The sequence below is a fragment of the Eumetopias jubatus genome, unplaced genomic scaffold, assembly GCF_037043125.1.
Source record: "Eumetopias jubatus isolate StellerSeaLion01/CBP00866 unplaced genomic scaffold, mEumJub1_p1.0 scaffold_4, whole genome shotgun sequence".
Classification (NCBI taxonomy): domain Eukaryota; kingdom Metazoa; phylum Chordata; class Mammalia; order Carnivora; family Otariidae; genus Eumetopias; species Eumetopias jubatus.
The window spans coordinates 77,160,735-77,177,031 of record NW_028274810.1 but is presented as its reverse complement, the minus strand read 5'-3'; the positions used below and the strand labels follow the sequence as shown (position 1 = coordinate 77,177,031).

Below are 16,297 nucleotides of genomic sequence, written 5' to 3'. Positions count from 1 at the left end.
GAACTGGAAGAAACAAACAAGCTGGAATTGGTACACATTTTTTATATGGTGTCCTACCTAATTTATCTCCTTACCCCTTCCTGGCTTGGCTATAATGCATCAGTTACGCCAGGCCCTGCATATTCCTCACCATGAGGGAGATTTGTTGGTACGAAACACCACAACCCAAAAACCATTTTCACCTGGGCCTGGACTGCCTACCCTAAGCAGAAATGGGCCAGGAGAGATGTCTGGACCCAAGGCATGAAATTCCTGCATCAGGACAGAGCTTGAGGTCCTAAGACATACAGCCTCTTAACCATATGAAGCCGTGAAAGAAATGGACAATAGAATGATCAAGTGAGACAACCCAATGTCCCATCACCCCACCCTCCTCCTATCGGAGGCAAATAAAAAACTGATTTTGGAGTAAATACATTTATTGATACCCATTTTATATAGTTCAGTGAAATAATCTATAAATATAAAAGCATTTTCTTTTGGATATCACCATGGTCCATGTAAATACTCAACAGTCAGAATCATCTGCAGGAAGCACTCCAAGTCACACTGTTAGGTTTACAGACCTGAATATACATATTTCATTAAACAGTGGCACTTATGTACTCAAGTGGTCCAGTGGCTTTGGAATATAGGACTACTGGGCATGTCGAGTAAAAATAATGTCACTTTAAATCAATGGACAGGGTATCAACCATCAACAAAAAGAAACAATTATGAATTAATATCCTAGGTGAAGAAAGTACCACAGTTGACACTCGGTGTCAGAATACTGGAGACACAGTCTGTTTAATGACACATGTTGTGGCGCCATGTGCTCTCTCCAACTCCCAGTGGACAGCCCACCAGTGCCTTAGGGTCATTCATGGCCAACAAAACAGCAGTTCGTAAAGAATATAGACAGCTTAGAATAAAAGGTATGTAGCGGCTGGGACCAAGTCTACAGAAAAGTGAGCTAAATATTTCAACGACATAATGAATTTCTCCCCTAGGAGGAGGAGATTGTGGGGAAAACAAACTTCTTAAATTCCCATCGTTACACTGATCATGATCACTTATCTAATGGAGGAGAAAGAACCCAGATAGCTGGTACCCAAAACACAGGTGCAAACTTTTTCTTCTGTTTCAAAGTTTCTTCAACACTTCCAAGAGAATTAATGCAGCAGCCACTGTTGAGCCTTGCTCTTGACCTAATGCAGCATAAAACGTTCTCCTTTCTTCAGTAACAAATACAGGAATGTCCTTTGCTGCAGTCAGACCATGTGTCTTCTGAGTTAGCAAGCAAATGCATTTAAAACGTCTTAAGTGTGCAATGTCCAAAATTGCAATCTGAGAGGCAGTGTTAGAAATTAAGCAAGGCAGGATTTTTAGAGACTACTCAAATGAAAACCTAAGTGAAGCATATAAAAATTCAGTTCTTTCTATTATTTCCAACTGGTAATTGACAGCAACATTCTCTGGTAAGGATGGGTAAGTGGTGTTATCTCCAGGTCCAAAATATCCCAACTACTTAAAATAGGACCCCAAAGAGGAGAAAGACACACTGAGTTCTGTGGTCTCTAGAATTCTTTTTTGCCATTTAAAAAAAAAAAAAGAAATAGTAGCTTCAGTTGCACACCACTGGTTGAAGGGGTTTTCATCTGAATGAGAGACTCTACCCCTTGTCTCTAGTGGGACCGGCACCAGGATTCCCACAAGCGGCAGCTCCCCTGTCCTGTAGCACGTGGCATCTGACCCTGGAGTGAAGAGTAAGCTGGCACAGAGCCCCGACAGCTGGACTTCAGGCTAGATGGCATTTCGCGGCGTGCCATTGTGTGTCAGCGCTTTCAGGCTGGGGGCACTGGGCTGGTGACCACAGCTCCTGTGAGAAGTCACACCCACCTCAAAAACCTCATGAATGGCTTTCCGGAAACAGTGGAAGTTGTAGTCTATTAAACCTGTAAGAGAGAAAAAGAAGATCAGGCCCCCTGAATGTCAATTGTGAAATTATCTATTAGAAATATTTGATGACAGAAGGAAATAACTGGTTATGTATTAAAAAACACACATCGAACTGAGGAGTTTCTATGTTAGAAACGTGATAAAGCAGATACCAAACCGTTAACACTGGTTACCTCTGGGGCCTGGGAATGAGTAAATAAATAAAACAATCAGGGAGGTAAATTTGCCAAGAAAACCTACAATAAAATCTAAGGTGAAAATAAAATAATTTTCAAATTATCAAGCTTTTCCTTTCACAAGTCTTTTGGGCAGCCAGTGAAGAGCAGGAGGGAACAGCTGGAGCAGTAGTTTGGCACACTGCCCAGTAGAGCCCTGGGGTCTGGGAGGTACCAGAGAGGCCCACCAGCCAGAGCCTCAGTAGCCTACACCTGCTCTCCAGGCAATGCAGCTCCTTCTTCATCTGTTTGATGAACTGGCTTCCAAATAAGATTTTAGTCAAACAGTTCTGTTTTGTGATAGAAATGGCTAGTTGCCTACTAAAAATCCACTTTTCCCCCTTCTTCCTTAGTAACGGAAACCCAATTTCAGATGAGCACAATGATGCTCAGCTAAAACATTATACTTCCCAGCCTTCCTTACAGTTATGTATGGCCACATGACCAATTCCGGCCACTGAGATAGGTGGAAGCATGTGGGACCTCTGTGAAATCTCCTTAAAAGGAAAAGGAAGTATTCTTTCCCCAGTCTTGTTCCTCCTTACTGGAAGACGGAGCTCCAGGAGCCATTCTGGACCATGAGGTGACCTTAAGAATAGAAGCCAGTGAGAAGAATGGCAGATCAGACAAGCATCAATGCCCTTGAGGATACTGGGACATGAAGACGACCACACAAAAAACAAATCAAAACAATATGGCGTTAAAATGACTACAAATGTCAAAGAAGTCTGCAGGAGGGAGAGCCCAGTGCTGGGCAAAAGCAGCCAATGAAAACCTCAGGGATGAGGCAGAACTTTGGGGATACAGGCAAGGTTTAATTAGGCAGGAAAGAGGAACAATATTACAAAAAACAGCAGGGAGCTGGCAATGAGAACACAGCACAGGTGAAAGACAGGAAAGAAACTGGTGTGGCTGGAGATAGGGGCAGAGAATTCTCGCTGGGAAGTACTGGGAATCCAGTCTGACTAAGGAGATTAGAGCCAAATCCAGGAGGTCCTTCAGACTCAGGAAGGAAAAAAAAAAAAAAAAAAAAACTATAAAAGTTTTGGTAAGTTCAACTACATTAAAAATTACTTCTGTGAAAATGGTAAAATAAAACTCACAATCAGGGAAACTTGAACACTAGCCAGAGATCTGACGATATTATGAAATCACTGTGGTTTTTTTTTTATGTTTATTAATGGCACCATTATGTTTTAAAAAGAATGCTATCTCTTAGAGATACCTGCTGAAATCTGTAGAGACAAAATTATTTGATCAAGTCAGAGATTTGTTTTATAATAATCCAGTAGGGAAAGAGGTAGAGAAAGAAAAAAGACTGGCTATGATTTTGATAATTATCCAATCTGGATGATAGATAAAAGGGGTTCATTCTGTTACCTTCTCTACTTTTTTATGTCTGACAGTTTCCACAACAAAAGGGTAAAAAATAATGATTTAGCTGGTAAAGACTGACCATATGCTGGTGATTCTTGAAGCAGGAGGATGGGTATGTGGACACTCATTGTGTTGCTCTACTTTTGTATATATTTGAAAATTTCTGTAACCAAAAACGGTTTTGTTTTTAACTTTTTTTTTAAAGATTTTTATTTATTTACCTGAGAGTGAGTGAGAGAGAGAGAGCACAGAAGGAGCACGAGGAGCAGACTCCCCGCTGAGCAGAAAGCCCAACGTGGGGTTCGATCCCAGGAACCTGAGATCATGACCTCAGCCTAAGGCAGACGCTTAACGGACTGAGCCACCCAGGCACCCCCGTTTTTAACTTTTAAGATTAGAATGGAGGAAAATAAAGAACTCCTAAGAAGTACAAAAAGGATAAAGGTATATGAACAGGTAAAGTGCCAAAGAACAACCTTGAACTGGCATAAAAAGTACTTGCCATAAGGAAAACGCCTGCCCTAACTAGTAATTAAAGTAAAAATTAGAACCAAATGAGATACTATTTTATACCTACCAGACTGACAAGCGTTATCAAGGACACGAAGTGACAAGAACTCCCACACAGAGCTGCCAGAGGCGAAAATGGGAAAGCCACTTTGGAGAGCAATGTTTAATAAGGCTGAAGATGTATGAATACATTCTCTATAAATTCCACTACTAAATATATTCTAAGAGAAACTCTCCACATGTGCAATGGCAAACGTGTTCATTTGCTGCATCTGAGTATTTGTTGCAAAGCTATTTGTGATTTTAAAAATAACCTAAATGTCCAGCAGAAAGAAAATAAATTGTGGTATATTCAGTCCATATAATATGGTGTGGAGTGAAAATGACTGAATGAACTAAAGCTACATGTTATCAACACAAATCTCAAAAAAGATCTTAAGTGAAGAGAATGAGCAAGTTGCAGAAGACTACTTACATTTTTACATCATTTACACAGAGATACACAATACAAAATTCTATATTGGTTAAGGAAGATACAAAGTAAAATAATACATCGTCCATGGGAAAATTAAATACTACATTCAACATAGCACCAAAAAGACCTCCAAGGAGACAAACATCAAAGTCAACTATGTCTCTGCCATGTTTTAAGTTCTGAAGCTCAAACGTGAATACACACATTTTTGTTTATCCAAAAATGTTGTGTATCTGATAGAGTTCATTAATATTAACATTAGTGAAATAGTACTAATTCGTTCAATGTTAAATATTAAAAACAAAGACCATAGAGCAGGCACTTGTTGCAGTGAACAAGAGAGAGCGATGATAGATCCTTGAGGACTTAAATAACATGATGAAAGTAACTTTCTGAAACCTAGTCTGCCTTTGGAATAAAAGACAATACATACTAGCCCCTCAAAACACATGCTGAGCGCATCACCTCAAGTAGGACATGATTGCACCACCACGGGCCTTCAGGGAAGAGGACCTGGACTGACAGTGGGAATGGAAAGGAAACCCAAGAAACAAGTAAGATTTGGTGAAAATTCAATGTAAACAATACAGGAAAAGAAGGGAAAAAGGAGAACACAGAATGCCCTTGTGAAATGACCTGCAAGGGCCCCTTCGCAGTGCCACCACACAATCACCTGAGTACAAGATATCTGAGCTTGGACACCAGGCAATGTCATAACTGGTAACAACACTACAGTAGCCAAGAGGGTCAGGAAACAGAGGGGAAATAGTCATCAGTTTTGACAACATGTACAAGATGATAATCAAATATTTAAGTGAAATGTCTTACTAAGAGCTCCAAACATGGGACTGGAATATGGGCTCAAGTCAGAGCTAGAGAGGTGAATTTTTCAACCACACAGAGAACATTAACTGACCATGGTTTGGATGAGCTGACCAGGAGAATAAGGGAAGACGCAAGCAAAAAGACGTGGCTCTGAAAAACGCTCAGAACTGAGAAAAACAAAAGAAACAGAAGAGATCAGAGAAACAAATACATAAAATTACTTGGAGAGCTCAGCTTTAGGGAAGCAAAGAGAGAGGGAAACATCAAGCAAGGAGGGACTGGCAGGGTCACATGCTTGAGAAGGCTGAAGAGGCAACAGAATGAGGAAAGGCCACTGCGTGTAGCAATAAGGTAAGCTGGTAACCTGCCCAAGAATCATCTCCAGAAACAGGTTTGGGTGGAAGCCCAAGTGCAAGCATTCAGACATGTATTAAAAGGACCCAAAATAAGAAAGGCTGGAATTAAATACCTGATTTAACATAAAAGACCAAAAGTAGTCTAGACTATATATGGAAAGGAAGGGACAAAAGTAGTTTGAGCTGATACTCATCTAACACTGCAATATTATTTTCTCTGATTTTCAAGAACCTAATAAATTTTTACAAAGAACATAAAAACAGCCTTTTAAATTGCCATTACCTTGGGCGGCTGGGTGGCTCAGTTGGTTAAGCGACTGCCTTCGGCTCAGGTCATGATCCTGGAGTCCCTGGATCGAGTCCCGCATCGGGCTCCCTGCTCAGCAGGGAGTCTGCTTCTCCCTCTGACCCTCCCTCCCTCATGTGCTCTCTCTCTCTCAAATAAAATCTTTAAAAAAGTAAAATAAAATAAAATAAAATGCCATTACCTTTTCGTTCAAAACTTTCTTCCCTAAGAATGCAGACCAGTGCCAAAAATTTAGTCACTTCCTTTAAATAAAGGACAGTCGTATTATTCAGCTTGATAATTGCCATAGATTCTTTGTCATAAGCACTTCCACTTCCATCTTCCTTTAACCTGTTTTAAAAGAAAGTTTCATTACAGGTTTCCCAGCGAGGTATTGTCACATTTAATTTGCACAATGACAAGTCCTTCCACCACCCAGTTTCCCAAGGGTCTTTTAAGAAAAAATACTGGCTTAATTATTATATGGCAACAGAAGTTCCCATTTAAGAAATAGGGCTCCCGGGGGCGCCTGGGTGGCTCAGTTGACTCTTGATCTCAGCTCAGGTCTTGATCTCAGAGTCATGAGTTCAAGCCCTGCATTGAGCTCCACACTGGGCACAGAGCCTACTTAAAAAAAGAAGAAGAAGAAAGAAAAGAAAAAAAAAGAAATAGGTTCCCAGACAAGGATGCAGTATTCCATGCATGCACACCTTCATCTTGTTTACCCAGGATACATGGAATACAGGTTTTAAATCTTCCCTCATCCTAATCTGTATTGACACAGTATACAAAAAAGGACCTAACGTAAGAAAACTGCCACTAGTGAAAAAGGAGTTAAGTATAAAAACTAAAATGAATACAGTCTATCAAGATACTGTGGTATCCTGATGCTTACAAAGTAAGCCTTCAGGGTCTGAAAGCTATTGCCTTTACTAGAATTGTCAGAATTATACCTAGTCCTCCTTCAAAAGATATAAATCAAGAGTCAAGAAGGAAATAAATATAATAAAGTACAACAAACTGCATGCATAGATTGTGTTAAGAATGAGATAATGGATATTTTTCTTCACTTTTATAATGTGCCATATAATGTATAATGTATTTTACAACATACCTTATGCTGAAAAAAACTTTGCAACTAAATTTGATTTTTAAATTATGAAAAAAGCAGTTATGAAATTTTGATTTCTTTTAAAGAAAAAAAAACAAGTGTTCTATTCAACCATTTTTAAAATTAGGAATGGGAACATGAAGCTTTACCAAATAATATAACAAACAGAAACATCACATTTTCATTATGGAAAAAGTTAAGAGCAAAGGAGAGCATGTAACCACAAAAGTGAAAAACAAATAGAAGACAGGAACAGACAGGTAAAGAACATGTGAGAGAAATGCATTCTCCTATTCAGTCAGCTGGAGAAAGACACCAACAAATTAGGTTGAGAGACCAAGGTGAAGGGCAGGGACAGCAAGATGAAAGAAGAGTTCAAACTAGGTGAAAACAGAACAGATAAAGGACACAGAAAGCAAAGGTTATGTTAGAGCATCAGAAAAGTGCCTTGGGAGTGCTGATGTTAATACATGGGGGAGATGGGGGGGTCAGGGCTATTAGCAACAGAGGTTGTTGGCTTTTGAAATACCAGTAATTCTCCAAAGTTTTCACTCGTCCTCTGGACTATTCCACAAAATTACACCTTTGCTGGCATTTATAAATCTCTGTGTGGAGTTTGGTGAATTTACATAAAGAAAGTTTACATTTTAGAAATTTATTTTGGAAACTCAGATGTATGGGTCAAATTTGACACCCAAAATTCTGATTTCCTTGTTTCTTAGCTCTCTGAAAGATTAGGATCTCTCATTTCCATAAAGCCTGAAGTTAAATTAGGAACCAGTACCTACTCTGTTATTAAAAATAAATTAATCTACTTTTTTGATCTAGCAGAGTCCCTAAGGGAGAAGACACAGTGCAAGCCCCCCAAATCATGACAGGAGAAACTTTCAGTGACAATTAAATCTGGCACTAGCACACTTTTTCAACTGCTCTTACCCATCCTCTGAAGCAGTAAGACCTAGCAGTCCATCTACAGGGAAATCAAGCTCCAAGCGGAAGCACTATGGTCAGAACAAGTCCACTCCAAACAGCACCTGCCAGAGGCCTCAAAAATTAATCCCTCTGACAAACCAAACTAGTAGTCTTCCACCTGTCTGAGATCTTGCAAATATATATATATAACTTACCCATATATACAAGACACATCAATTACAACATCAATCATGTCACAGCAAAGTTCATAAGATTGCATATCCACAGGAGAACTGTCTGTTGCAATGTAGATTTTGCTGACAACATCGAAGAGAAAAGCTTTTTCAATACCTGAATTCTTGGAAAAACAAAATTGGGGAAGTATTCAGTTTTAAGAATCAAAATTTGTAATTTACCTAAAATCCTGAAATTATGGATTAATTTCATAATTTCACAACACAAGGACATTTTTAAATTGTATAACCCAATACCAAAGAAGCAAATAGTATTTGTTGAGAGACACTTCTGTTATCCAAAGAATAAAAGTGGAATCATTTCTCTGCTCTGATTTACTGACTTAACTGCACTAAATTTGTTTTTCTTCCTCCTCTACTTAAATGATTTATTCGCTAAGACACCAAAAAAATTAACAAAAAAAATCCTCCAAAATCCAAGCCATGCTACATTTTCAATAATCCTTTCTTGTTACAATAATCAACCTCTGATTTGAATGACCTTGCTACCAGAAAAGCTTTCTGTGGCAATCAGCAAAACATAAAAGAATTAGTTTGATGTCAACATCTAACATAACCCAAAAGCCCGAAAGAACTGGGGATCACTACACCCTGAGTCCTTCAAAGTAATGTCTAGAAAATATAATAGTTGAATGTTATATTTATTGAAAAAATATCCTTTTTTATTAAGTTGAGTCTTCAAAATAAGGAAGGTGAAATATGATACTAAGATTATGTTAGCAAGGAAAGGAAAAGATCAATTTTTCAATGTGACCTCCTATAAAGCAAATGATTAAGCAGGAGTCAAATTCCCAAAACCCAGACTTTTCCAGTTACTACTCTTCGTTCAGCAAACAGATGTCATGAAAATTTTTTTTTTATCATTAAGGTTTTTATTAGTTAAGAAAGCATGAAGAAATTTTTCATTTCATTTTAAGATCAAAAGGGTGAGCACTAAGGAAAGAACTCAGAAAATAACTCAAGCCTTTTTTTTTAACGTTATGATTTATTTTACATGTTAAGTGTGTCATTAGTCTTTCAGCCTGATTCAGACTAATTCAAGCCATTTTTTTGGAGAATTTGATAACACAAATATATTCAAGAAAATGGAATCAGAAACTGTAGTGAATTAGCTCACTTACTGATATAAAGATATTTAATAGGTTTTCCAAGGTCGGCAGTTGTGGGATGAGTTTCTGCACCACCTTACTAAAGGCTTCAAATATTGAATGGTCATAGATACTAGTCAAATAAAAGCTGAAAAACACAACACAGTTTGATTAATTTGAAAAATATCTTAAGTTCAGTGACAACTATAAAAATAAAATTTTAAGTTTCTTAACATTTGATTTCACTAAGTTCAAATAAAGCCTTTTTATCTTGCCTGTCATTCCCTACTGTTCAAGAGGACAAACGCAGCTTCCCCACCTGGCTTGTAACCATCCATCTCTTTACAGCATTTACAAAAGAGGGTACTTTCCTAGTACCCAGGAAAGCATTTTCAGATGCAGAAACCTGAATATTCACCTAAGTCTTTGCAAACTGGTCCAAAAAACCGGGTTTCTTAAGCCCATAACTGACAAAGACCAAGATAAAAACCAAGAGGGAGCACAGAGAGGGGTGACATTTATTCAGTAAGAATATAATTCAGGTTTCTACAAAAATGTCATCTCCTCAGAAAGCTCTTTCCTGACCCTCCTACCTAAAACAGCAGCCCTTTCCCCTAATTTTTCTTCATAGTACTGATAAGTACCTAAAATTACCCTATACATTTATTTGTAAGGGCTTCTGAGCTGTCTCATTCATCAGAATGTAAGCTCCATGAGGACAGAGAGGTTGACGGTCTTGCTCATAGCTACAACCCCACTGCCCTGAACAGTGCTCATAAATATTTGTTTAACAAACAAATGAACAAAATTGATGCTCAGAATGTATATAAATGACATAATTAGAAGGACAGGAGCTGGGGCCCTATAAAAAATAGGAATGGAACAGGAATCTGCCTAAAAGGACATACAGTGGAGAAGTAACACCCACAGATTTAACAAAACACATATGAAAAAGAGAGACCTTTCACATTTTAAACAATACAATTTTACCTGTTATTTTTAGCTCAGGGAGTATACTCCTCATCATGTAGTTGTTCTATTTATTTATTTATTTATAAGTATATATTACAAAGTCAGAAACACAGAACTGTGGCTATCACACTTTATAGGCAATTTAAAAATACTTTCAAGAAGCTGATCTAGGAACCCAACCCTATACAAGATGGGGCTCAACTCTAGATGTTTGAGCAATGAAACAAGTGAGGCCAAGATGACCCCCTCCTAAAGGCACTAGGGACAAAGGAATATTTTATTGTTTCCTTTAGGCAAAAAGGTTAGCAATATGGGAAGGTCCTTCAGGGACTCTGAGGCTTGGAAGTAGATGGGGACATGGAGAACCTGCAATGTACAGGGTATTTTAGTAAGCTGGGTTTCTGGAAACCGGAAATTGAATACAGTGTGATCCACAGGCGTGCCAGTTATTAATAAAAGCTTGATGCAAAGATTCTACAGAGGTTAACAAGGCCTAGGGCCCTATAAGGAACTAGAGAAAGGGATGGCATGTACCACTGGGGGTGGGACGCCCCAAAAAGGGACAAGGAAGTGGTGTGAAGAGGATTAGAATTCCCACGTGCACTAGGGAACACAGGACAATCACAGCCTAAAATCCATTGTTAGGAGTAGAGTCCCAAAAAGTAAGACTGAGGAAATTCATAGGGAAGCACTTTCACTTTCACTTACAAATAATTTTTTAAGCATGAATTACTGATAAATATTTTAAAATTTCAATCCAGACAAACTACAGATCAATGAGACTTTTTCTACATGACTTCCTAATAGAATAATTGAAAGACCTTGGAACCTGAGGCCCTAGGGAATATTTGGGGTAGGGATGGGGGGTGGCTTGAGTCTATAAGGAAGTCACTCTAACAGACCAGGGGTAGGGAGATAGCTATACATGTGTCTCTCCCCTGCTTCCCCTTTAAGCTGTTTATATCACCAAGAGAACATTTTCTACTTTTTATTACTCATATCTACCTATACCACCAAAAAAATACAAAATACAGAAAATATTCCTCATACACTTTCAGAACACAAGCACATAAATCATCAATCCTATCTAGTAGTTGTTCTTTAATCATTTCTGAATGGTATTTAATTACGAATCAGCAGTTCTTTAAACCTAACAGGAACCCTAAACAGATTTATAGAATAAACTCACCTAACCCAAACTTTAGAGATTCAGAAAAGCAGAAACTGTTTTTAAAACATACATAAGATACATTAGAGTCCAGACTTGAAAATGTACCTCTTTAAAAGGCTCTTCCTACTGAAAAAAATACCGTGAAGACTCAAGCTACATAGTTCTACAACAAATATGACAGAGTCCTTGAACTGAGGCAAAACGAAAATAAATAAATAAATGATGAAATCAAGAGAGGGGAGTCCCAAAGCAGATTTATGCCATGAGGAAACAGGCTGATTCCAGTCTCTTGAGATGAATTTTTAAAAGCACCAATGAAAACACTTCACATGACTTCAATCTCCAGGAAAATGCAAAAAAATTGGGAAAGTAACTTCTCAAATACCATCAGGTTCCCAAAATTGAATTCCACAAAGAGATCAAGAACATTACAGATTTGGGAAGGGTATACCAGTAACAGAAAGCTACGTGTTTGTAATGACAGAGATGGGAATACATTTACACATTTTTCAGGGCTCTCATATCAAACACACATGTTGTTACCTAAGGTGGAGTTTTTCTAGCCCAGCATCTGCAAGGTCATCATTGGCCCTTTGATGAATGTCCCTCTGTGTTTCTATTTTGTGATCATCAGACAGACCATCAACTTTGTGAATAAAAACCTCAAAATTCATGTCTGGGTTAACTTTGTAGGCTTTAGAAACAGTAATGTGAAGTCTTGTTAAAGCCTCCATGTAGTCATCCTGTAAGTCAGAACAAAATATTTTTTAAAAAGAAATCTTGTAAAAGTCAGTAACGAGTTAAGAAAGCCTCAAACCACCTCTTTCCCCAACCACAGAAAATATATTATCCTAATTATTCACAAATACTCCATTCAAATACATTAACTTAATCTCTCTAAATCTTTCATCTCTCCAGATAAAAAATTCAATTACCAAGTTAATGTTTGTAATTTTTAATATTGATAATGTAAGAAAAGGGAAAAGGAAATGGACATTTCTTCCCAACAGAATTTTTTTAAAAGTAATCCCAGCTCTGCCATTTATTAGATGTGTGACTTTAAGCAGGTTCCTTAAACTTGTGATCTCAGTTTACTCATCCATAAAATTGGAATTACTATACCTACCTCACAGTATTATAAAGAATAAATTAAACTGGATCATGTATGTGAAAGCATCCATTACAGAGCCTCTCACTCAGAAAGCATGCCTAACTAATGTTCAAGCTTCTTAAGGTCAGGGACATGTCCCATTCATCTCAGGGCTTGTCACATGCTAGGCCCTCAATAAATGCTTGTTGAGCCAAACTCAATTTGGACAACCAAGAAAACTATTCACTTTTATATTTACTGACTCAGTTCTCCTATTCCTCATTAGATTATGGGCACTGAGAAGATCTTTCCAGTGAGTGACATCACTATTGTAATAGTTAATGAAATACGGCAATATCCACTATTAACAAATAAAAGTGGAAAACTGCTCATTAACTGGAACTCAAAGATAATAAGCCACTATCTCCTAATCATCTCATATTCTGTACTCGCACAATGGCATGCCTGCTCCCAACACACCTCTGTAGTTCCATCTCCCATACTGCTAGGAATCTACCGGCAAAGAAATAATCTGCAAGAAGCACATAATAAAGAAGATAAAACACCTTTCCTTTGTGTCTACATCTTTTGACATGAGAAAAAAGAAATAAACATCATTATTCCTACTACCTGTGCATCGATGACATATATCAATGCTCCTGTTCCCCTGAAGATCATCTCGTAGTCAAAAGTTGGGTCAAAAAAGTCCATTTGCCCAGGAAAATCCCATATCTGGAAATTCACAAAGGAGCTATTGGAAATGTCATCTTTATAAATCTTGTTGGTACTTTCCAAAAAGAGAGTCTCGTTGGGTGACATTTTATGAAACACCACCTGTTAAAAGAAAAGATAATTTTACAACTATTCAACTTTGTATTTAAAGTTCAAAATTCCACCCTGAATTAACATATAAAGAATTTGATCCTATAGCAAAAATTTAAAAAAAAATAAAAAGTGAATGGTGTATCATCAATACTCACTATCCTTTTACTTCTGAGAGATGAGAAGGCACCAAATTACTTTCTATCAAGCCTATTTTGAAGCTGAAACTTTTCTATTTTCTCTGCACATAGTCAATCCTAGTAGTAGCAATGTCTCTCACGTCAACTGATTTTGTTTTCTGTTAAACTGTATTAATTCTGCCAAAATCTGCTTTAAGATTATAAAAGCTTATAGCTAAAGTTTAAGATTTTTTTGCTCGTTGTAAACTTACTGGGATGCCTGTATCAGGCTCTGAGAATTAGAAAGGTAACTGACTAGACTCTGCCTTCACTGAGTTTGCAGTCTTGTGGAAGAAATAAAACAGAAAGTAATTATACCAAGTAAAAAATGATATGGGGCGGGGGGGGGGGGGGACAGGAGAGGAGTTGACAGGGAAATGACTGCTCCCATGAGAAAAGAAATGGTAAAATTCACAGTGCTCACCATAGCATCACAGATCTGTACCTCTGAAACAAATAATACATTATATGTTAAAAAAAAAAGAAGAAGATAGCAGGAGGGGAAGAATGAAGGGGGGGAAATCGGAGGGGGAGACGAACCATGAGAGATGATGGACTCTGAAACAAACAAACTGAGGGTTCTAGAGGGGCAGGGGGTGGGAGGATGGATTAGCCTGGTGATGGGTATTAAAGAGGGCACGTTCTGCATGGAGCACTGGGTGTTATACGCAAACAATGAATCACGAAACACTACATCAAAAACTAATGATGTAATGTATGGTGATTAACATAACATAATAATACAAAATAAATAAAATAAAAATTAAAAAGGTAGCTTGAGAATCAGGATAATTACAATCCATACAATTCTAACATAAAGCTAATTTGTCTCTCACTGTTACTTTCTAGAAAAGGAAATGGGTAGTTACTACCAAAGTTTAGTCAATGAGTAACAAGCGAGAAGAATTAAATTGCTAAAACCCTACCATGAATTTACTCAAAATATGCTGTAGAGGTGAGAAGATAGATAAAACCCAGCAATCCAGTAAATTCGGAAGTAAATAAAACACAGTAATCCAATAATTTCAGAAGAAGGCTACTTTTTAAAACCATCATGTTTACAAAATATCACAGACTTATTTTGGACAGACCTTTGCAATGGAGTGGAAAGGGCAACAGACCAGGTATCTGGTGTTTTACTACCACTTGCGTGTGAGGGGGATGGCTACTGGAGGAGGCCAACCCTGCCTCAGTTTCCCCCTTACTAAAAAGGGTCTAGCCCTCCATTTATTCCTGACAGACCCGAAGTGAAAGCAAATGGACTGACAAAGGTCTGCAAATATTCTCGAGGTCTCAGAAGATTTTTGTATCGCACACATACCAGGAGGGACTATCACCAGCGATTACATTCGTCTGGCCCCAAGTACCAAAACTGGTGGAATAACAGCTCCCCAATCCCCAGTGATGTTAAATTCTCCTTCGTAGTAGTAAACATTAAAACGGCCAGTGACTTAGTCACAGCTCTTCCTGACGCAGGTCCCTGGGGCTCACCTGGGAAGCCCTGCAAACTCAAGTCACCTGAAGTGAGAGGAATACACAAAAACCGGGCAGAGGAGGGAGTCGGACAAGTTCTCCAAGTTGGAACTGCAGAGTACGTCTCAGTTTCGGAAAGGACTCTGGGGTTGGGTCCCAGGGGGCGGAGGTCCCGGGCGGTGCCACCGGCACCTGCCTCCCTCTAGCCAGTCTCGCCTTCGGGGACCCACTCGGCCTCGGCTGACTTGGGCGTGGACTCCGAGTCCGGGTGCTCCGCGGGCCTCACCTCTGGCCCCACTCCCCAGACTAGAAAAAGTGCGGTGGGACAACCCGGCCAGCCGGCCCCGGCCGCGCCCTCCTCCGCACCTCCCCCCCCCACGCGCCCAGCGGCCACCCGAGCCCCCGGGAGGGGGAGGGGGAGCCGGGAGACGCGGCGCGGCCCCACTCACCTTCTGGATGGAGGACTTGCCGCTGCGCCGGAGCCCCATGAGCAGAATCCTCGGCTTGGAGCTGTCAGCGCCCCCCGGGCCACAGCCTCCGCCGGCCCCCGCCCCAACCCCGCCGCCCGCGGCTGCCGCCTCCTCTTCCTCCTCCTCCACGCCGTAGCCGAAGTCCTTCGGAAACGAATCCGCCGCGCCGTAACTGCCGGCTAGGGGCGTCTCCTCCGCCCCGTACTGCAGGGACATGGTGCTGGAGCTGCCGCCGCCCGCGCCCTGACAGGCCAGGCCAGGCCAAGCCAGGCCGCCGCCTCCCCAGTCCGCCGCCGCCACCGCCCCCGGCAGCCTCCACCGCCGCGGGGCCCGCCCCCTAGAGCCCGGCCCTCATAGGCTCCTCGCCGAGGCCCAGCCCCTCATTGGCCGCCCGAGCTGCCACTCGGGAGCAGCAGGGTAGGTGGTGCCCGTCACGTGCCCGGAATCACCTGACTTGGAGCCGTGGAGGGGGGAGGAGGAGTCACGAGGAGGGTGGCCCGCCGGCCGAGCCCTCTGCCCTCCGCCCTAGCGAGCACCTCGGTCCTGCCCTGCCACGCGCCTTGCTCCTCGCCGCTCCCGTGCCTTTTTGGGAGCTGTGGAGGCCATCGCAACGGGAGATGCTCTCTGGGCATTTGAGGGAAGAACTGATTGTGCTCCTACAATGGTACTCGCCCAACCAGTATTTACTGATGCCCGCGATGCCCTGGGGGGACAAGGGATACCAAACTGGACCGGACTCGGACCCTGCCTGCCCTCAAGTTGCTGGGAGA

At 40.4% G+C, this 16,297-nt stretch overlaps 1 protein-coding gene across 1 annotated transcript; it reads right to left on the bottom strand.

Moving 5' to 3' along the window:
* Positions 1–401: 401 nt before the first annotated feature.
* Positions 402–15,838, bottom strand: RRAGC (Ras related GTP binding C). The gene is made up of 7 exons (XM_028123426.2): positions 15,507–15,838; positions 13,214–13,417; positions 12,037–12,236; positions 9,384–9,498; positions 8,224–8,366; positions 6,188–6,336; positions 402–1,937 (listed from the first exon to the last, which is right to left on the bottom strand). Exons 1-7 carry the CDS (start codon positions 15,741–15,743, stop codon positions 1,786–1,788), a joined length of 1,200 nt encoding a protein of 399 aa, XP_027979227.1. The 5' UTR covers positions 15,744–15,838; the 3' UTR covers positions 402–1,785.
* Between the last annotated feature and the right edge of the window lie 459 nt (positions 15,839–16,297).